The 23,840-nt window shown below is 35.4% G+C and overlaps 2 protein-coding genes and 1 long non-coding RNA gene across 4 annotated transcripts; 1 reads left to right on the top strand and 2 right to left on the bottom strand.

The window, feature by feature from the left end:
• Positions 1 to 6,778: 6,778 nt before the first annotated feature.
• On the bottom strand, positions 6,779 to 8,677 carry LOC108173943 (uncharacterized). Its single transcript, XR_011583522.1, has 3 exons — positions 8,352 to 8,677; positions 7,470 to 7,853; positions 6,779 to 7,253 (listed from the first exon to the last, which is right to left on the bottom strand). It is a non-coding gene; the product is annotated as an uncharacterized lncRNA (long non-coding RNA).
• Positions 8,678 to 9,022: 345 nt separating this feature from the next.
• Positions 9,023 to 12,603, bottom strand: LOC103440309 (inositol-pentakisphosphate 2-kinase-like). 2 transcript variants are annotated; one of them, XM_008378984.4, is made up of 8 exons: positions 12,187 to 12,603; positions 11,961 to 12,099; positions 11,588 to 11,791; positions 11,222 to 11,369; positions 10,710 to 10,750; positions 10,498 to 10,608; positions 9,689 to 10,288; positions 9,023 to 9,480 (listed from the first exon to the last, which is right to left on the bottom strand). In XM_008378984.4, exons 2-8 carry the CDS (start codon positions 12,060 to 12,062, stop codon positions 9,325 to 9,327), a joined length of 1,362 nt encoding a protein of 453 aa, XP_008377206.1. In that variant the 5' UTR covers positions 12,063 to 12,099; positions 12,187 to 12,603; the 3' UTR covers positions 9,023 to 9,324. The 2 variants fall into 2 exon arrangements, with proteins under 2 accessions (XP_008377206.1, XP_017189442.3); XM_017333953.3 differs by having other exon boundaries at positions 11,961 to 12,108.
• Positions 12,604 to 20,916: 8,313 nt separating this feature from the next.
• LOC103440310 (probable jasmonic acid carboxyl methyltransferase 2) lies at positions 20,917 to 23,814 on the top strand. The gene is made up of 3 exons (XM_008378987.4): positions 20,917 to 21,139; positions 21,285 to 21,968; positions 23,268 to 23,814. Exons 1-3 carry the CDS (start codon positions 21,065 to 21,067, stop codon positions 23,610 to 23,612), a joined length of 1,104 nt encoding a protein of 367 aa, XP_008377209.3. The 5' UTR covers positions 20,917 to 21,064; the 3' UTR covers positions 23,613 to 23,814.
• Positions 23,815 to 23,840: the final 26 nt, after the last annotated feature.

A 23,840-nucleotide genomic window follows, 5' to 3' on the forward strand; every position in this document is an offset into this window, starting at 1 on the left:
ATTTTTTTTTATTCTTGTCAAAGGTAAATTTGAACCATATTATTGTTAGCCAATTGTGAAGCTAAGCCAACCTCTTAGATAATATCATTTGTTAAATTAAAAAAATAAACATAAATAACCTTTCTTCGCCCTTCAGTTAAATATGCATTATTTTCAAACTGGTCTAATGAAAAATTCAGCGTACATATCTGTGGCCAATTTGTTGTACTATGATGAATGTGCTAACTATGGATATGATGCCGGAAATAGACCGATTTTATATCACTCTTCAATATAAATTAGCAAAAACAATGTCTCCTTGCATAATATGGATTCCAGACATTCATGATGATTAGGATCCTAATTTCTCTTCAACTCATTCAACTCATTGCGTTCATTTGTTTACTATAAAAGTATAATAAATTACTTGTATTAAATAAAAAAAAATCTTCTCTTTCTTTTGAACTTTTAACCAAGCCCCATGGAATAAAATATTTAAATATCAATATTATCGATTCCTATAACTATCATGTGAAATTCAATCTTTTTTAAGAAATACGAGAAATTGATAAGAAAAGATAAAATGTGATTATAAGTTTATATTTGTATCACAACTAGAAACGAGGATAATTAAAATAAAGGGAAACTTGATACAAGCCCAATTTGAAAAGAAAAAAAAATAGTCCAATTTATTAAAAATAAAAAACATGTGGTTGGGGACTCGTCCATCGATGAACTCTTCGACAACGTAGGCAGGGGATACGGACGACAACCGGCCCGCCAGCTTTGGGTGCTGCGATGACAACATTGCCACAACCTTATGGTCCTCGGGTTTATTGGTACTGAGAGTCAAAGAGAGAGAGAGAGGAGAGAGTAATTTGGAAATTTTGTGGTGTAATTTCTCAAGTTTTTGTGCCTTTATTTATAGCAGTAAAGAAAATAAAATGTTTGTTGTCCAAGCAAGGTTCTAAAAGAAGCTAGGCGCTAGTCGGGCGGCGAACTGGGGCTTAGCGCCTATGCGGGGCCTAGGTGGATTAGACGGATTTAAGTAAATCTATTATATTTCGTGTAAATAAGTGTCTGTTTATACTTAAAATATAAATAATTTCATTATAAACTACAAAATAGAATAATATATATATATATATATATATATATATATATATATATTATGAAGTATTGGAACATAATGAAAACATGGGGAACATGCATATGATGTGTATTCATTTAAGTATTCAACAAGTCCCTTACAATTTATTGAAAAAAATAAAATGCAAAATGAAAGTTATCAATTTTCTGTCTAAGTAAGTCGCAACCTAGGCGGGTCTGGGCGGCTAGGCGGACGCCTCAACAGGTCTATGCGTAATTTCTTAATTTTAAATGCCTAGGCATTAATCGGGGTGATGGCCAACCGCCTAGTGTCTAAGCGGGACCTAGGTAGCGCTAAGCGGAGATTTTTAGAACAGTGCGTCTAAGTAATACAAATACAACAAGGATACTATCTAAAAGCATATTTTTAGGGCGAACTAAATATTCGGTACTGCATGCGCATGTTTATGTAGGGTATCAATATATTTTACTTGGGGAGGAGGAAAATTAATTTATATAATAAGGGTGCTTACTTCAATTCTTAATTAGTAATCATGCCCTAAAAGATTTAATTTTTTTTGTCAAAGCCTAAAAGATTTAATTAGGAGACTATAGAATGCTATGAATGATCCATATTAGATTCCATATCTGAGACTTTTTTTTTATTTTTTTTAACAACGATATTATACACGTTAAGGAAGGGGTAGGCTAAGTGGCATATCTTAGAATATATGTTAGTTTTCTTACATTTCACAAGTAGTAAATAAATCATGTGGGTTAATTAGAATAAGTGTTATATTATTTTTTAATATGAACAAATACTTATTAATTTGATAATATATTTTGGGGTAAATTACATTTTACTCTCTTAGATTTGAGGTCAATTTTAATTCCTTACAACATCTTTAAAACATTTTAATTTCATATATTTACTTATCATTTTATTTCAATTTCATACATCCGTTAGAAAATCTGTTGAGTAAACCGTTAAGTGATGATGTGGCAAATATGGGATCCACATTTGTGCCACGTGGCAAAAAAAAAAACATTTAAAATATAATAATATTAACCTTTAAAAAAAAAACCATACAAACCCAGAAACACCCCGACCCATTTCTCCATCTCTTCCCTCTTCACCTCCCACCCCTTCTCTCTCCCCAAACCCACTCCTCCCTCTTCACACCCCCCCCCCCCGATCCCACCCCCGCAACCCGCCCACCCCACCCAAAACCCCAAATAGTCGTAGCTGCACATATGGCGGCCGGAGTACTGGTGGTTGGAGCAGAAGAGCTCGCCGCACTAGCACCTAAATCCGGTCAACCCAACCTTTCTCCAGCATCCGAAGCACCGATTGACCACACGCCTATTAGGTGATTTGCCCGATCTCGCAATCTCCGACGTCGTCGTCTTCTAGAAAGTCTTGAATGAGGCCTCAAAGTTAAAGGTAGGTCAGGGGGGGGGGTTAAGAGGGAGGTGTGGGTCTGGGGAAAGAGAAGGGATGGGAGGTGAAGATGGGGGAGATGGAGAAGTGGGTCGGGGGGGTTTCTGGGTTTGTTTGGTTTTTTTTTAATAGGGTAAATATTATTATATTTTAAATGCATAAAAAATATATTTTTTTGCCACGTGGCACAGATGTGGCAGCCACGTCATCACAAATGTGGATCCCATATTTGCCACATCATCACTTAACGGTTTACTTAATAGATTTTCTAACGGATGTATGAAATTGAAATGTTTTAAAGATATTGTAAGGAATTGAAATCGATCCCAAACCTGAGGGGTAAAATGTATTTTACCCTATATTTTGATAGTGGAATATATCAATCTCGTTATCTACTCATATTTGAACATGTTGATTGATTTATTATGTAAATACATTTCAGTATACACAATAATTGTTTCGTTTAGTCCATGTTGCTTGAGATCACTGGAGCTTATGCTACGCACGCTCGTCACCATTCCAACGAGGTTGCTCATCGCCTTGCCTGCTACGTTCTCTCAACCACTTGTGAATTCTCCTGGTTCAAAGAACCCCAGACTTTGTATGTGATGTTTTTCTTTCTGACAAATGGCTCTGTTAAAACTCGTCCCAACCTTTTGTACTTGGTTGAATCTGTTTTGGATTCTCTCTTTAAATGAATCAAATACCTTAGCCTTAAAAAAAAAAAAAAAAAAAAAAAAGAAGGAGATCACGTGGACTAGTATTTCAACTATAATATTTTTTTAATTTCACTATAGTTTTGATATGGCATTTGTTTTGTCTATCAGAGAGCTAATTACATCATATGATTGTATTTCCGTACTACAAGAAAAGACACATTTATACCACATTTCGCAACCTTAGGTATTATTTTGAATTTTTGGGCTATAAAGATCCAAATCATTCAAAATATCAACAGTGGTTATAGCCCTAGTTTTTTTATAGCCCCTTGAGTTCAAATGATAGAGGATGCATGTGTAATTAAGTCAAAATCCAACGGATAGATGTGCAATATTCATTTTTATGAAAAAGGATATTTTATTTAATTCAATGAAAAAGGTTTCAAATTGTATTTGGACAAAGATCTTGCGCAGTCTTTTTCCTTCAAGCCTTGGAATTAAGGAGCCTTCATTTCATATGTTTGATCGTTAGGGGCATTGATTTTATGGACAAGATGGATGCTTACCTTTGATTTGATTATTTTATACTTTCATTTCATTTCTGTACATCAAATCAAATGTCCATATAATGGACTTGGATTCTCTGCCCTCCCATTTCGGTGCCCTCCCTGTGCCCTCCTGTTTTTTGTGGTCACGGTTAAGCCACGTTAATATTTTATATTATTTTTTTATAAAAATAATAAAACAAAAAGAAATATTAATATAAAATATTGACGTGGCTTAACCGTGACCACAAAAACAGGAGGGCACGGGGAGGGTACCAAAATTGGAGGGCAGACAATCCAAGTCCCCATATAATACCAACCAGTAATTTTTATTGTAGGAAAATCCACACACAATTATGTGTTTTGCTCAATTAGAGCTATACATTTTCTTATTATATATGTGCTCCAGCAGCCAAAGGCTTTTTTATTTTTTTATTTTTTATTTTTTATATTTTTAATATGACTTATTTAAAAATACTTTTAAAATGATTAAAAATATTTTTAAATTTCCAAAGTACATAAAGTGTTTTTGCAAGAAGCATTAATTATGTGTTTTTTTTCTTCTAAGAAACACTTTGTGTTTATCAAGATTTGCTTGCATTTTTATTAAAGATTAGTTCTAAAATTATTTTTACCAAAAATACTTTCAGCCATTTCAAATATCTTCCAAACGAGCTTTTTTTGGTATGTTGGTTTTAGCTAATTGAAGTTTTATTGTCTATGTGGTTAAATGAGGTATTCTATTGTGTAACTAGAGATATATATCTACATCCTCAGTTGTTTCTAAGAATTTCGAGCATTGGTTCACTTATTGTGTTAAGGATAGAGCTATCCACATATCATTTTTACTTTCCACATAACTTCTGTCAATTCCTATTCTTTGATCATCATTAATTCATTTGATCTAAAGACTGAAAATTTTAAAAGTTATATAAAAAAATAAAAAGATGTGTATAAATAGCACCAACCAACTATCGTTTTATTAAATGCAGCAAAACACTGCTTTAATAAATTTCTTAATTTACCACGCATTGGCTTTTCGCATGGCCGGTTGAATTCTAACCGACATCCACACTTACCTGCATACCCCCAGTGAAGCCAACAATCAAGGTCCCTCTGCCAATGGAAGAATTATAACGGGGTGGTTTTTGTTAAACAGAAAATATAAATTCTACATCTAAAAGGCACATTTAATTACAACGAGACATTTTGTTATAAAATATTCAAATTTGGCACATGCCGTGCTGCGTAGATAGTAAAATACAAGTTAAAAGACAATGTCAGTGTGATAGTATGCCACTAACCCGACTCTATAATCTGAAATTTTCACCCGTTAAACTAGAATGCCAAAGCCTAAGTCACTGCCCTCATTTTAAAGGGATCAGGATCCTCTCCTGAGCAAATGGAGAGGATCCTCCTGGCCGAGCCCATCGGGCCGTTCAAAATTTATCTAACGGTTACAAACAGGGGGCTCCACTAAAAGTTATAATAATTATAGCTATTGAATAACTTTTGAACGGTCCGATAGACCCGGTCAGGAGGATCCTCTCCATTTGCTCAGGAGAGGATCCTTTAAAATAGCTTAGAGTTATGCTAGACAGCCATCATCAAGATTTGTCATGTAAACAGCTTAATTTTTTTTCTACACTAAGAGGTTGATATAGTAGATTTAGCCTTACAATGAATTAGCAATAATATAGTTCAAATTCGTCTATGGTAAGAATCACACCTAAGACCTCTCACTTTCAAGTGAAGAAGAATACTACTAAACCGTAGTACTAAGGTCATCTTTAACCAACCAGGTCAAAAGGTCTTAGGGCTAAAAATAGCTCGGAATGACATGAAAACCCTCTCCAATAGAGGGTTAGGCCAAAGGGCTTATGGGTCCCATCGGGCCCAAACCTTGAAATTAGGTCAGTGGGTTGGCCATTTCCAGCCTTCCAGCCCAACCCTCAAGTGTTAGAATGTCAAGCTTGACATTTTGCCAGCCCTCCAGCTCCGGAATGTCAAGCTTGACATTTTGCTAGCCCTTTAGCTCAGCCTATTTGAATGCAATGCCTACCTGGCATCAGCATGACACCATCTAGCCATTAAAAAAATTATAATTTTTTTCCTTATAATTACCTACACCATTAAAAACTGAAGATAAGAAGCCTCATGTAGATAAGAATCCTATCTAAATTTTGCACAACCAATTACATCTCGACACGTGGCACTCAAAATTCTATCTTAAAAATTATTAAGATTACATAAAAATAAGAAATCTGGAGAGGTACTCACTTTAGCGACACGTGTCACTAGAAATCCTATCCAAAAAATTATTGAGACTACATAAAAATAAGAATTTTGGAGAGTTACTCACATTAGCAATACGTGTAACTCGAAATCCTATCAAAAAAATTATTGAGATTATAGAAAGATAAGAAATATGAGGCTTAATCATTTAGCGACAAGTGATATTCAAAATATATCTAAAACCCTTATTTTAATATGGTAGTTTAATTTAATTAACCATTTTAATTTAATTAAAATAATAAATTATGTTTGGTCTATGACCCTTTGGCCCCCTCGGTTGAAGATGATTTTTTGTCAAAGGGCTATGTTTGGCTTATGATCCTTTGGCCCCCTCGGTTGGAGATGGTATAAAATATGGCAAGGTATTGTTCATGAAAATATAATTTCTTGCAGAACTATAAGGTTAAAGGGAGCCATTTGACCCTCATTCGGTTGGATATGGCATAAGTGGTGTAAATAGCTTAATTAAACAACAATCTTTCATATAAACCGAGACATTTTTGGGTGCCGAAAACACGACCAGTGCACCAAGTGTTTAATACAAATGGTTGGAAAAAAAATTTTCAACCACTTATTTTATGACATTTGGTGTATTGAGCGGTGTTCCCGACACATTAAAATATTTCTCTAAAGGTCGTACCCAGTGCGCTCCCGCTTTACGCAGGGTCTGGGAGAGGTGAATGTCGGCTAGCCTTACCCCCATTTTATGGAGAGGCTGCTCCCAAGTCTCGAACCCGAGACCTACCGCTCATGGGCGAATGCACTTGCCATCCCATTAAAATATTTCTCTAATCCAAATATTTCCAAAGACTTCAAAAAATGACTGCAAAGCCAACTTTTGATAGCCGAATGGACAATTAGTGAGTTTAACATGAAATTAATACAAATTATTATGAGCAATATTTAATGGTACAATAGCAATTACATTATGGAACAGTAGCTGTAGCCATCTTCGGCAATCACGTACCAAACATCGCATCTTTGACATACCTTTGGAGTGTATGGAACGTCTTTCTTCTCATCCTTCTTCTCAGTCTGCGGAGGACCGATACTCACAACCATAGCATTTTTTCTGAATTTCCTCACTTTCCCGATAATCTTTACTGGATCGGCATCCCCAGTTACCGTCACTGTATTTTTCGACGGGTCGAGCACAATGGAAGTTATCCCTTCTACTGTTGCAATTAACTTCATCACCTTTTTCCTGCACTTTGAACACAGCAGTTCCACTGACACTACAGTTTTCTGCAGCAAAAGCATAAAAGGCAATGGTCAGATTTGTTCCGTACTTCTGCGCTCAGAAATATAAATTCCATCTGAAGTATTTGCAGTGTGTCAGTGAGGTACTCGAGAGAAAAATGGTACGTCAATAACTAACTGCACAGCAGAGAGAAAAACAAAAACAAACCATGCAGACAAAATAATTGATTAGAGCTATACAGAGAATGAGAGAGCGAAAACCTTAGACATGATCTTGATCAAGAATGTGCGAGCGAGAATGATCCAGATCAAAGTAGAAAAAGCAAATGACAAAAGAATGCATGAACAAAAAGATACTATATATAAAATGTTCACTCTCTTTCTCTCCCCCCCCCCCCCCCCCCTCTCTCTCTCCCTCTCTATATTAAGTTATGCCTTCAGCACTTGGGGCATTCTTGGCACGAAGCCGTCGAGTACAAAATGACAGCGGCAGTAGTTGGCTTGAAGTAAATGCCGGTCAGAAAGGTTGTTAATTGGGTCACCTCTGCCCTCCAATATGCAATCAATGCAGAATTTACATGTGCCCACATCCCCTACTAGGCAAAAACACATCTATCTAAATTGCCCATCTCCTGCCAGTCTATCCTGCAAGGAATCAAACATTTTGTAGCAAAGATTTCAAGCCATTTTCATTAGTTTTCCTAAGATTTAAATGATGCAAATGTACTTCAATTTCAGATAAAGTCTAACAAGCTTTGCCTATGTGTGTGCTCGTACACATAGGCGTGTCAGTTTATTGTATGTTTTACTTTAAGTAAATATGCTGATTGCCGGAATACCTACTAATGAGGTTTTAGCTTAGGATGTCTCCAGAAAATTGATGAAGACCTGACATTAGACAATGTCTTGGGAAATAGTAATGGCAATCAGTTTCTCAATTCACCCTCAGTGGGGTCAGTTGAATGGGCAAACTTTGACGAACTCTACCCACTTCTCGAATGCTATTAATTCCTTCTTGGTTGCACTCGAATCGTCAACTCTAAAGGGTTTAGATCCACACAAACAAGCAGACAGGCACATCCACAAACAGACAGACACACAACACATAGGGGAGGGGGGGGGGGGGGAGAGAGAGAGAGAGACCTACAGAATGCTGAAGAGCTCACTGTTCAGCGCATGATTTATTGAACCCACGGCCTTTGTATTTGACATATGCTGATCACAATACCAAAGCCGATCAACCATAGTGCAGAGTCTTCCAATCTGGCAAACCATCTGGTCTAGAAACATGTCCCTGCCCTTCCAGCATCAGGAACAAATCTAAAGTTCTTCTTCTGGCAATGTGGTTAGAAATCTGAACTCCGAATCAAGCTTTATACCTCAGACAGTAGTAGTTAAATCTCATAGGTTACTGCTCAAAGTTAAATTTTTGGTTCCATTGTTCACAACTGTAAGATCCTTATGTTTACCTGACAATCTACTAAAGCATATCAATCTATATATATATATGCACAAATATGATTAAGTAAAACACAGGAACAGTAAACTGCTTATGCAAAAATGTCCCACAACTGAACTTAGATCATTCATTTGAAAATTCTTAGAGAACTCCATGGTTTCCTGTTTCAGTACAACAGTACGAAAATCTAGCTGTGTTAATTAATAGGCCATGTGGGCTTTGATGAAACACTGAAGTTAGTTGATACATCACTTTCCCTGTAGAGCCCAGAAATTACCTCATATCCAAGTAAACTCCCTTCCTTCTTATAGCAAGGTGTTTTTATCACATTCTCTTCTTCCCTCATTAATCTCCATTAACTTTATAACAAGATGAAATATTGACTTAAACGTCTCAATGTTACAATACGTAAGCACTAAAGCCGCATGCCATGTTCATGTTTACCCAATTACAAAGTTGCATTATATATGCATAACTCAATCTAAAGTAACTGCGTACAAACAAAGGAAATACAGAAATAATGGCCAAAAGCCAACAAGTCTACATACAAATACAATTACAACATCGATAATTTACAGAAAAAAGACTGTATCAGCTGACTTGTACTTACTCACAATCTTTAAGTAAAAATCCTCCATGGCATTGTAACTACTAATCTCAATTGGCGGTTTGAAGAGCCTTTGTGCTGGTAGTTTTCTTTTGTCTTTCCTCAGTTTCCACCATTTGATTGTAGCAGTTCACAATCTTTTTGTCCAACTCATAATATTCTTCCATCTTCCCCAAATGTTTCAAATCCAGGTCAATGAAATTCACCTAGGAAAAAGCAACTCAAATAAGATTTTAATGTCATAAGGACTGATTTACCCCACTGGGAATTTCACTTTTCAACTTAGCAGAGTAATGATTATAATTTTAAATGTGCTCTAGCTGTTAAGAAATGGTTAGATTACTAGAGAAAACCTTTGAAGACTGTAACATGCTATGGTAAATAGTCAGAACAAAATGGTAAACGGATATTTACCTTGTAATCAAAAGTTTGGTTGGTTGATTCCAGATACAAGTTATTATAAGGAGATCCTGGATTCCCATCTTTCCTTGGTCTAAAACTAATCATCAAACTGCAGTCCTTTGCACTAGTAGCTATCAAGAAGTCCTTCACCATCTTCAAGCTTTCATCCAGAGACATGGAATGCAATGACAAATATTTCTGTGACACTTTTTCTTTACCCAATTCTCCACATACCATGCAAGGCTCAGAAATAATGTCATAATACGCATGGATAGCCCCCTCGATGTCAAGATTATCAAGTTTCTGGGCCTCAAGGAGCCGGTCCAACACTCCAGATTTATGAACTGTTTCAGCAACAAGCTGTAAAAAACTCTTTGTGCGCTTTCCATCACCTCCCTGAATGACACCCTTAAGTGCATCTTCAAATGCTCCCCTAATTGCCAAATTGGTACTGTGTGCACCACCGCCTAAGCCCCCAAATATTAGAGAACCATTCAAGAATACACGGAAGTTGTTCTGTGGGGTTGAGAAGAGATCCTTGATGGCTTTATGTATCCTGTCGTTGGATCCAGAGAACAGATCGAGTGGATCATATTCACTATATTCTGATACCTGCAACATACATTTAGATGCATCCAAGTCAGAATTGAACATCTACTATAACAGGATTGGCCTTGTGTAAATTTGTGCACAGAAGTTCTAAGAATCAGATAAGATGGCATTCCCATTGAGCATATTGAACTCATTTGATTCATTTCAATTCAAATGAGTTCCGGTGTAGTAAAAAATTTAACTAAGAGAAGAACATATTAAAAGAGTACCTCTCCATCATGAAACTTCAGGGCTTGGTGCATCCTAAAACGAGTAATGCTTCGTTTAATGGAATTTCCTTCATCAATGAACTTTGAAGATGGGAGAAATCCGCATTTTGGCTATTTTTGGAAACAATTGAAATGGAAAAGGGAATAGTCAATTATAATTCAAGGGTATTCCTCATGTGAAGGCAAAAGAGACAAATTTACACGACAAGTACCTTTATCTCTACAGATATACAGGGTTCAACTTCTTGAGTAACTGAAATGAACAAAGCAGAATAAGCTATCACTTAAAACAAACAAACAAACAAACAAAAAAAACAAAAAAAAGAAGCAAACTTCTTATCATATATGCCACAAGACAATATTCAAATAGATAGATGTGTCTACATTGAATAAGATACAAATTTCCTATGATGCTAAGCAGAATGCCATCTCAAGGTTTCTCTTCCTGCTTCTCTGAGTTGTGGTGTAGGTGCCAGATGATATATTACCTCATACTTTATCCGAGAAATGTAAAAAGTAAAGGGATAATTTCAAGTGGAAGCAAGGAAAACAGGCATGCAAAAGAAAACCTAGATCATAGGCTAAATAAGTCATCTGACTTTGGAGCTCAATTAAACCACCACACAGAATACGATGTTAACCCCAATAGCTAAGATTGACAGACAAGTGCAGGACAGATAGTTCTAAATGTAAAAGTTGTAAATAACAGGGAGACACTAATTACCACGAGGAAAAAGAGAATGATCAGACATGAGAAGCACAGTATCACTTTGTGTGTCAACTTTAGTGGCATCAACTCGAGAAGCAGGACGCTGACTAATTACATTCTTCTCAACTGACTCCAAGAATTCCCTGGAAACAGGGACACGCATCTGCCAAAATTCAACTTGAAGGTTATACAACAATATTATATGCCACTCTTAAACCATTCATGCACAAGTTCACAGGAAAACCAAATCTACAAACTATATTGACATAGTTTTAAAACTTTCATGCATAGTTATCCCGGAAAGATAGACAAAACATCAACATAGTTTCCGTTCAACAAACATATTCATCTGTACATGTATAAACTCAGATTTTCACATACCCCGGCATCAACGTACGCAGAACCCAATAAAGGGCTCATGACGTGCTTCACATAGAGTTGGCAGGCAAGTTCTTTGTTAGAGGTAGCTACAATGTCATCCACGTCTTTCCACAAAAGAAGTTCGTGGGCGGTTAATGCCGTGGGACTGTTCGAGGCCTTTGACCCATTAATTCGAGCTTTCTGCAACCGCATTACTTTCCCAATCTACATACACAGACACACAAACTTTCTAAGCTCCAAGCATGATCATAATAACAATCATTTCCCAACTCCAACCCCTTTCACAAACTACCACAAATTTCAACTATTTCCATAAAAATTCAAATTAAAAATTAAAATGCAGGATTGAAGCTCAAGGTAGAGTGAAACATACAAAAGCAGGGGAGGATCCGGTATAAGCGAGAACAAGATTAGCAGCCCCTTCGCCTCTGTAAGCCCAATCAGCAGCGTCTTTCTTCTCCAAAACGACCTCCATAACTCGCCGTTGGCCGAGTTTCAGGTGCTCTCCGTCACTGCACATTCTAAAGATCCCATCTTTTTCCATTTCTTCAAATACCCAGAACCAAAAATCTGAAAAAAAATCGAAAATATGCAAGTACCTGATCGACGAGATAAGATCTGCAGTCTTGGGTTTTTGGGTTTTCTTCCACCCTTCAGGAATCAGCTGACGCGAACTAAACCCAGCTCGCAAGGGACGATTTAATAAAGATAAGGTGACGACGAAATCGCAGTGGGGAATCTCTCTTTGTTTGGACTCCAACAAATTCTAGTGGCGTCTGATCACTTGGTCAGTGGCCACCTTCCACCTTTACGCTTTTCTGAAAGCTTTCAACTTTTGGAGATGCTGATTTTGCTGTCCGCGTAATCTTATTAGATTATATGATGCCAAAATTGTAGCAACCTAAACCCAAAACCCGCTTATTCAATTGGAATTTTAATGGATTTATAAATTTATGAATTTTGATGAGATTTAAATGTTTCTAGAGATTTTATGCAAAGTTTCTCAAATTGTTGATAGAGAAATGTGAAATTTGTGAACCTTAAAAATACTAATTTTTTCAAAAAATTTCGAATTATTCGATCTTTTTAAATTATTTAATATTTACTTCTTGTTGACTATATATAAAAAAATTAAAATTAAAATTTAATACGCCTAAACTTTCACATAATTATTTAAAATTTTAATTAAATATCTTTAAATTCATAAAAGAAAATAATTAAATCAAAATTTCAATTGAATACAACTCTCTATATTGAAAAAGATTTTTGGTGAAAAAAAAAAAAGATAAAGAATTCGTAAGAACGAGGTCGGTGTCGACAAGATATCTGAATTTGGATTCGTTTGGGATGTGATTTAATACGGGCTTGGCCCATTACGGACTCATCCAGAGCACATTGAGCACTCAGAAGCCCAATGGACTGCTTTTTTTTTGGGTGAACGAAGCCCAATCCACTTGTACTTTTGCTAAACTATTGCTGTAATAACTTTACATTCTTACCACCTAAATATATTACAATTTCATATCAGTTTTGTGTCAACTGGGGTGCATGGTTTTGAGAACGAGTCTCACGTTGATGGGAGGATGAATTTTGTATGAGCTTATAAGTAAATTGGATTACTCTCCCATTACCAATTTGTTTTATGGTGGAACTCCAACTTTTTTCATGGTATCAAAGTAGGTTGTCCAATGTGTAAAGCCAAAAGGCCACACACGCTCCACGTCACCCCGTTGTGTTGTCCACGTATTGGGCTTGAAAATTCGCCACACGTGAGAGAGCGTGTTGAGAATGAGTCACACGTTGATGGGAGGAGAGACATTGCATGAGTTTATAAATAAGTTGGGCAACTCCCCAATTACTAATTGATTTTATGGTGGAACCCCAACTTTCTTCATTCATATGTGGCAAATGAGGTGGATTATGCAATTTTATTAATAGAAAAATAATTATGTTTTTCATTAATAAAATAATTATGAAATCAATCAAACTAATTTTTAATTGTCGTCAATGTATTTTCCTTCCCTCCCTAATCCAATTAAGCCTTTTTTTTTTTGTTGAAATTATTCAAACTCTAGGATTTCTAACTTCACATGCGGGCATTTGATTCTCTCCTTCTAAACCACAGAAAAATGAAAATAAAATTGTCGGCATGACAACAAAAAATTACAAGAGATTAAAAGCCATGGTTCCAGGCTCTATATTTTTTTTTCTTCACATTTTCTATGCCATTAGAGTTTGGATGGAGTGCTGGTGAAGGTAGGAGAGGGAATAATTGAAGGGAAATGAGGGAGGAGATTGTGGCTGCTGGAGATATGAATAGAGATAAAGTGGGAGAAGGAAACATACATAATTTTATGCAATAATAATCAGAGTGCATTTTTACTCACCACTTTATTTATCACCGTTAGATGAGTTTGAATTTTGAGATTTATGTTTATCTACTACACAAATCTCGAAATTCAAACTTATATAATGGTGATAAATAGGATGGTGAACATACACCACACTAAATGGTAGTGAGCAAAAATGCTCCCATAATAATAATAATACATGAAAAACAATTTACTTACAAAATATAGGAAATGTCATTTACTGAAAAATTTAACAAACATATCGACAAATTAATTTACATATTTTTAAATTTTTTGTCATGATATATATTATTAATATGTATATATACGTTATTAATATTTATAATATGAATTTCCATATGGGGTTTCATTGTTCATCATGATTAGGGTGTTGTGACATAAATTGTAAATATCTTGTGATATATAATAGGTCACTTATTTGTCTATGTGTAGTTTATTTTAAATTTGGATTGCTTTTATTTGGATGTTTAACATTAGGTGGGTTTTTTAAGAAACATGAGTTGCAAGAGTCTATATCTAAAGAGCCGTAAGTAAAAATATTAGCTTTGTGTATCAAAATAATTTTCTTATTTTTCATAAGAATATGTATTTTAGCGTGTACAAACATGAGCTTAATTTATTGCTTAGTAACATCTGGTATATGCAATGGTATTGTAGACATCGAAATTTCGATAAATAAATGTTGACCGATAAATCAAAGTTTCAACGCTCATGTATTACATAAATTTTACACGTAGCGTGTGTCTAAACAAAAAATCGAGAATCATCGGAAAAGTCATCAAACAAGACACGTGTCAACACCTGGCAGAAACGACTTATTTCATCTGGAATATTATATTCAAAATTAGGCCTTGGAAAATTCTATAAATAGAAGCCAATTTCATTCATTTCATTGGACCAATTCATATTACACCTTGAAGCTCTGAAGCTCTGAAACTCCGAAGCTCTCAAGCATTCAGGTTCCCGAAGAATCAAGAAAGCCTTCTTCGTTCTTCGTTCATAGTTCTTCCAAGATCAAGCCTCGACGACCCTTGGATCAACAATCATCCACCTTCAAGATCAAATCCCGACGGCCCATTTGAAGAACTTCCACCAATTCAAGATCAAGCCCCAAAGGCCTTTGAATAACTTCCACCAATGCAAGATCAAGCCCCGACAGCCCTTGAAGAAAGTGTTCATCGTTCATCATCCGTTCATCCCGAAGAATCAAGAAAGCCTTCTTCGTTCTTCGTTCATCGTTCTTCCAAGATCAAGCCCCGACGGCCCTTGGATCAACAATCATCCACCTTCAAGATCAAGCACCGACGACCCCTTTGAAGAACTTCCACCAATTCAAGATCAAGCCCCAAAGGCCATTGAAGAACTTCCACCAATTCAAGATCAAACCCCGACGGCCCTTGAAGAAAGTGTTAATCGTTCATCGTCCGTTCATCCTAAGATCAAGCCCCAACGACCATTTGGATCAACAACGTCGACAAATCCACACATCCAACTGTCCTTCAAGATCAAAGCCCAAAAGCCCTTGAAGGTTCGTTCATCACCGTTATTCAAGATCAAGCCCAAAAGCCCTTGAAGATCCGTCAATCATTGTTCTTCAAGATCAAGCCCAAAAGCCCCTTGAAGATCCGTTCATCACCGTTATTCAAGATCAAGCCTCAACGGCCCTTGAAGAAATGCTAATCCTTAAGATCAAGCCCCAATGGATCCTTGAAGATTCGCTCAAATCCACCTTCAAGATCAAGCCCACGGCCCTTGAAGAACGTTCATCCTTAGATCAAGCCCAACGACCCTTTGGATCAATCGCACATCCACAAATCAACACCTTACGGAGATCGAATCAGATGATCAAATTTGAGAGAGATTGTAACCCAAAATCATCAAATACAAATATTATTTTGTGCACGTTGTTCTTGTCTCTTTCTTTTCAGGAATTTTTCGTGTTCACAGGTATAAGGTCTCATTGAAGAGGAAAAGGTTGATTCCTTCAACGCTCCATTCTATGTCCCAAGTGAAGCGGAACTAAAATTGGAGTTAGAAAAAAAAAAAAAAAAGGGATCATTTACAATGGACAGCCTTGAAGCCTTTGAAATTGATTGGGATGGTGGTGCAGAAATATTTGGCGCATCTAGTAGGCAAAGAGTGGCCAAAACCGTAAGAGCTGTGGTTGAGTCCATAATCTCATTTTGAAAAAGATATCATGAATGATCTATTTCATTTCACTTATCAAAAACTCAAACCAAGGTCATCAATTTGGTTTTTTTCAGTCATTAGAAGGGACTGGATTCTTATCTTCGTTCACAAATTAAGGATCTTGTCTCATTGTCATTTTCATAGTTATGTTGTTGGTTTGCCTTTTCACCAAAAAGGAAAAAAAGAGACGTGCTTATTAGCTTTTGATATGATTTATGTGAACAATCGGGAATATATATATGTGGCCATCTATTATTACTTCTATTGGTTATATCCATCTGCTCAATTATTATTTGATAATCATGTGAACGAAACATGTGTCTGTTTATTACGATAAGTTAAATATTTAGTTAGTTGTTTAATCAACCAACTAATCACACAACTAACCCTTTATTTTTGTCATGCCAAATTTACGAATCAACAATTCACAATCATTATGTTTTTAGCAAAATTCAGTAGAGTCCTTGGTAGAGACTCTAGATTCATCAGGTCTGTTCTTAAGGGTTCTACACCATTAGTTAGGTGGTTAGTTAAAATGATTGTACAAGTCGGCAATTAATTAGTAAGTTTGTTAGTGTTTGGTTAGAGTTAGGATTTTTGTTATAAAAACAGAATTGTTAATCATTCTGTAAAAGTGAATACAAGTCTCATATTTCTATCTCTAAATTCTCTCGTTCATCTTTCTCTCTGTTACGTTTTCTTCTTCATTTTCTCTTGAATTCTCAAATATTTTCAATGTAGTTAACATCTGTGACTTTCCATTCAAGGCATGGTGGGACTATTAATATGTTTTGTAGCTTAATTATCTATTTAAACAAGCATCTCTACCGCTTGGGCTTTTGATGGCAACACCATGATGGCGTTTTAGTGCCAAAATATAGGCTTCTTAGGTCATCTCCAACCGAATGAGTTATGTTTAGCCTTGTCCAAAGTTATAGCCATGTAAAAAATTATTTTTAAATGAACAATGTCAGACCATATTTATATACCATTTTCAACTGAAGACGCTATTTTTTAGCATCCTCAATAATTTATTATCTTTAAGTTTGTTCTTTAACTTTATTGGTTCATTGAATTAAACTATCATATTAAAATAAGTTTATCCAGACATATTTTGAGTGTTAATTGTTGTTAAATGAATAAGGTTATCCAGACATATTTTGAGTGCCTTTTGAAAAAATAATTGAAATTTTTAAATTTAGATTATTGGAAGAGGTAAGAGAGAGGTGTGTATGGAAAAGAGTGTTTGAGATGAATGGAATGTGAAGAATTAGCTTAAAATAAGGTAAGATGGTATGGAAGGATTAAAAAGAGGTGAGAAATTGTGTAAAAATGACTTAGATATTTATAGAAAAAATTAGAATTTTTAATATTTTTTTTTAAATTTCGTCCTTTAGAGATAAAAAGAAAACACCAGCAAACGGGCTGCCAGGCAAGCTCAATATGCATAGCCCGATGGCCAAAAGGCTCTAATTTGGCTTGGTGGGAGCCACTTGGTCATGTCAAACCCTTCCACAAATCAATAATATCATAATCCACCATCAAGAAATTTTGGTTCTCTTTTCTCAATTTATACAGTAAAGGATTCTAGATTTGAGAATTTGAAGACTAGAAGTTGACACATATCAAGGGCATTTTTCGAATCATCATGTATTTGGCTGAGATTGTTAAATTATAGGGAACTTTAACGGAAAGCTCTTGATACTGTTCATTTTAACGAAAAATCACAATTTTACACTAAAATGTCAATCATGGTACTATTCACTTTACACTTTATTTTGTCCTTATCGTTAAAACTCAAAGTTTTCAAGTCATTTTCATTAGTTTTCCTTAAATTATATGCTCAATTTAGCTTTGCACGTGCCTATCTTTTCTAACTCTCTGAAATTTGTCATCATTTTTCTCATCAAATAATTCAAAGTCAACTTTTTTTTTTGTCAACTAAAAGCAGGAGCCTTTATTAAACACATAACAAAAATTCACAAATTACTGACCCACAGATAAAATATACAAACAAAAAAGAACCAGCTCAAAAACATAGAAAAAGCCCAACCCCAAACCAGAAAAAACCAAGAACAACCTAGATCTATGCTGCAGCCGTTTCCACACCAGAAAATCCCATCCAGCAGCCCGCTTCCACGCTTCCGACAAAGCATCCCCACTTCAGTCGCCTCTATCAGCTGAGAACAGCTCTTCAATCGCAATCACAAGCTGGACAAAAACTAGCAATGAAGCCTGTGGAGATACATATGCAAACGCTGCCAAAGGCAGAGAGAGAAGGTGGTGGTGTAGATAACACTCGAACTAGTAAGAACACCAAAATTCGATATACTGACTTGATAAATTGCGACGAATTGTGATGAAAAGTGTCTACAAATCGAATTGGAAATGACCAAAAAAAAAAAAAGAATGCCAAAGAATTGTGGAGAATGGACTATAAAGGAATTGGTAGGAAAGGGAAAATGCAATCACAAAGGGAAAAAACAGAACGAACAAAGAAGAAACTGTTAGAGTATAGGGTGTAAGATTGAGACACTTGTCATAATCCTATTATATTAGTTAGTTAGTTAGATGTTTCTCTAGCTACTATATAAGTCTAACCTCATGTAATTACTCGGTTAAGAAGAAATACATAGAACTTCTATTTCTCTCTCTCTTCTCTCTCTCTCTCTCTCTAAAACCTTCTATTGTTCTTCCTTCAATATACAAGATTATTGTGTATGAATGATTAATCGACATAGCTTAACATGGTATCAATCACCATTGTAGCTTACGCTTGAAGCTTCGATCCTTTAAAATTCTTTAAAATTAAATTCTAATTAAATACACCTGGAATGTTATAATTTTTTTTAAAATTCTAATTGTATACACTCATATTTCTAAAGATTTTAATAAATTATCTTAAAATCCTGATTGAATTTCAGAGAATCACTTAAAATCCTCATTGAATACCTCTACAAGAATTAAAATCCTTCAAAATCTCAATTGAATACACCCTTTATAGTATGTAAATTTTACATTTCCAAATAATTTTATTGTTCTTTCTAAAAAAAAATTATTGTTGCATTATTATTTTTTATAGGTCGTTTATTTTTATGGATTCCTGACACACCCCGTCCCGAAGGAGGGCGTGCTGGCCGTCACGTGAGAGTGACGTAACCATTTACACAGTTCGGAAGAAACAATGTAACCACGCCTTCCTCCGCAGAGATATTGTCCGCTTTGTGGTGGAACCCGGCGCACCGGTCCGACCCCACTCACGGGTTTGTTTTTGCAAGCCGCAGCTCCAAAACGCGTCTCTGAAGAGTACATGCGAGCGAATACATATAAGGCCCAAGGACAGCCCTCACGTCGTCGATGTGGGATACTACAATCCACCCCCCTTAGGGAGACCGACGTCCTCGTCGGCACACCGAACGGCCGTGAGTCTGGCTCTGATACCAAACAATGTAACCACGCCTTCCTCCGCAGAGATATTGTCCGCTTTGTGGTGGAACCCGGCGCACCGGTCCGACCCCACTCACGGGTTTGTTTTTGCAAGCCGCAGCTCCAAAACGCGTCTCTGAAGAGTACATGCGAGCGAATACATATAAGGCCCAAGGACAGCCCTCACGTCGTCGATGTGGGATACTACAATCCTGTTTCCACTCATTTAATATTAAGCATTTACGCCCATTTAGTATTATGGTCTGGTGATATTCCTCTTTACTTGGAAATGAGAGGTCTTAAGTTTGAATCTCGTGGATGACGAATTCGATACCAAATTAGGCTACCCATTGTGTGGCTTAGTCGAACTACCGCTCCCCCTAGTGTAAAAATATCGATGTACTAAGAAATATATATATATATATATATATTCAGCATTTACAATTTCTTGTAACTGTTAAACATGTTGCATATTATATGGGACAATAAATGAGTTTATTGTTTTTATTTATTCATTAATTGTATTAATCAGTCAGTTTATGTAACTGTATCATTGTATGATTACAGAGATTCTGGTCTTTACAATTGAGATTGGAAGTTTCGAGTTCAAGGGAAAAAAATTAAGTCCAATATTCCAAGCTTATTGTTCTGTTTATTAGTTAATTAAATTGCCGATTCTCCGTGGTGATTGTTGAGATTTTTGTTAAGAAATAACGATAGCTATTTTATTATAGTATTAGCTTTAATACAAATATCAAAGAAGATATTCGAGATTTTTATAATTATTAGTTATTAAATTGCTGATTCGCTGTGTTAATTGTTGAGATATTTTTAGAAGCAACGATGCCGATTTTATCATAATACTAAGCATTAATGAAAATATCAAAGAAGACATTCAAGATTTTTATAATTATTATCTTTGTTTATTTAGAAAAAAAAAGGGAATATTTTGTCTAAAAAGATCACCATTTAAATTTTTCCTGAGCTTCAGAAACCTCACAACCGGCTCTGCATTCTAAATTTCTTATAACATATCCTTAATTCTATTTACGATCAGCTGATTCTATTATACAGGTAAATACGTATAGATAGAGTTAATTAAGGACTTTCACTATTTTGGGGATTGAAATAGATAAGGTAGAGTTTTGTCTGGCTGTTGGCCTTAGGTTTTATTAACGTTAGGTTAGAATGCATGCATGTGGTCCCACAGGTGACACATGGCATAATATAGTACGTACGTAATATTAATTATTACGTTTTGTGTGAAATATAGAAGATATTCATTTTCTTTCCCTTCACGCTTGCCTCTTCGATCTTTACCAGTTGTTAAGATAAGTAAGGTTATAAGCCTCACCATCACGACCACTTTGGTGAGCAACAATATTCTTCGAAACGGAGTCTGTATATCCACCACCAACATCACTTCAAGGTTTCATAAGTAACAAATTATAGGCATACATCGATCTCTAGACTGTTGAGAGAGAGAGAGATGGAGGTGCTGCAAATACTTCACATGAACAAAGGCAATGACGAGACTAGTTATGCTCAAAACTCTAAAGTTCAGGTACACATTATTTTTTACTTTCAACAACAACATCATCCAATGATAACGAAGGACATTAAGCGAACAGAACTAGCCAAAATCAACTAATATTGTTTTTTTTTTACATGGATCTCGATTGATTAATCTAATTATTTTTTTTTTGTAGAGAAAAATATTATCCGTCGTAAAGCCAATAATTGATGAAGCTGTACAAAAAATGTTGTGCTCAAATATAGCACCAATTGGGAGCATGGGAATAGCTGATTTGGGTTGCTCATCTGGACCAAACACCTTACTACTCATCTCTGAAATAATTGATGCCATACATGCCACAAGTAGCTGCTCAACATCATCCACAGAGTTTAGAGTGTTTCTAAACGACCTCTTTAGCAACGACTTCAACACCATTTTTATGTCACTCCCGGCATTCTACAACCAACTGAAGGAAGAAAAAGGTGCTGGATTCGGGTCTTTCTTTATCTCCGCCGTGCCAGGCTCGTTTTACGGCAGATTGTTTCCAGCCAAGAGTTTGCATTTCGTGCACTCTTCTTCTAGTCTTCATTGGCTCTCTCAAGTCCCTCCTGGCCTGGATTGCCAGGCAGCTGGCAAAGCATTGAACAAAGGAAAGATTTACATTTCTAAAACCAGCCCTCAATGCGTTTTGGAAGCATATTCACTTCAATTTCACAAGGACTTTTTGCTATTTCTCAAGTCCAGGGCTGAAGAAATAGTAGGTGGAGGACGAATGGTGTTCTCACTCATAGGCAGGTCGTCCTCTGACCCATCAACTCAAGAGAGTTGCTACCAATGGGAACTCCTAGCTCATGCATTAATGAGCATGGTTTCAGAGGTAAATACATAGATAAATATGCAATATTTAGTTTTAAGTTTCTGTTATAGTTCTCTTCATCTCCTAAGAAAAATTTTCTTCGTAATTCAACTTTTTTACTACAAATTTACTGTTATTGAGAAACAATAATTCCAAGAATCAAACCTTCGAAGAAATGACCTATCAACTATTTAAGTATAACAATTGAGTTTACATTTTTTTTCTTCTTCTTTAAAATGATATTCAAGTCTTTGTTTTTATTATGAATGGAGTTTTATAGACTAACTTATGAAGAATCCGTTTTTTCTCTATTAATTTTCATAAGTAATGCTAAATATATAACTTTAGTCTATGAAATTCAAATTTTTCTAATTAAAACCCAATGAAGTTTATTTTCTTGACTACAACTCAATGACTAGAATTCACCCAACCATTTTACCAAATTAAGCTCGTGTGTCATATCTTTTGGGTTCCCACAAGTACCCTCAACTATGTCAGTATTGCACTTTGTATGTTGATGTAGGAATAAAATGGAAAGAGGTTTTATTGCTTGTAACGTGTATTGTTGGCATTTGAATTGTATTGATGTAGGAATTAACTTGGAAGTTTTTGTCTCCACAATAAATTTCAGACTCATCTATTGGTTAAAAAAATTCTTATTTAAAAAAAATTAAAAGACAATGCCTAATACATGATTCTATAAAACAAATTATGTGTATTATTTTCGGTTAAGAATATCACTGTACCTACTAAGTAATAACAGAATTAATGTACCTACATGTAAATATAAATATATTAATTAAGCACATATCTCTAACACCAATAAAAGTGCCTAATATATGTAGTAATACATTTACCTACAAAATATAAGAATGTTATTTGACTAAATATTAAACTAACGAATCTACAAAATATAGGTAAATTAATTTACAATTTTTTTTTCAGAATATATATTACTACTGGGTATATACATCTATATTGTTCATATATAATACGAATTTCCATGTAGGGTTCATTGTGTCATCAATGATTAGTGTGTGTTGTGGCATAAATTGGAAATATTTGTGATAATATGTCATTTATTTGTCTACATGGCAGCTTATTTGAAATTTGGATTTTATTCAGATGTTTAAAATTACATGGTTTTTTGTTTAAAAAACATGAGTTGCAAGGGTTTTATCCCTAAACAACTTAAGTAAATGTATCAGTTTTTATGTGTCCAAATAATTTTCTTATTTTTCCTAAGCATATATATTTTAGTGTGTACAAACACTAGCTTAATTTGTTGCCTACTAACATATGGTATATGCAATGGTATAGGGTCTCGTTGAAGAGGAAAAGGTTGATTCATTCAACGCTCCGTACTATGCCCCAAGTGAAGAGGAACTGAAATTTGAGTTAGGAAAAGAAGGATCATTTACAATAGACCGCCTTGAAGCCTTTGAAATTGATTGGGATGGTGGTGCAGAAATATCTGCCGTAGCTAGTGGGCAGCGAGTGGCCAAGACCGTAAGAGCTGTGGTTGAGTCGATGATCGAATCTCACTTCGGAAAAGATATCATGGACGATCTATTTCGTAGGTACTCTGAGCTCGTCGCCGATCACTTGTCAAAATCCAGAACCAAGCACATCAATTTGGTTGTTTCAGTCATTAGAAATGACTGAATTTTCTTATCTTCCCCATCTCTTTTTTATTTTTTCACAAATTAAAGGTTAGTTTGGTATTGCTATGCTTTTTTAAAAACTTGCTTCTACTCTTATGTGAGAATAAACTACTGCAAAATAAAGTTGTTTAGTGTTTAATAAGTTTTTCTTATGAAAGTGATTTTATTAAATAAAAAAAAACAGCGTATAACTGTTTGGTAAACTTTTTATATAAAACTACTGCGATTA

This window comes from Malus domestica, chromosome 08, assembly GCF_042453785.1.
Source record: "Malus domestica chromosome 08, GDT2T_hap1".
NCBI classification, from domain to species: Eukaryota; Viridiplantae; Streptophyta; class Magnoliopsida; order Rosales; family Rosaceae; genus Malus; species Malus domestica.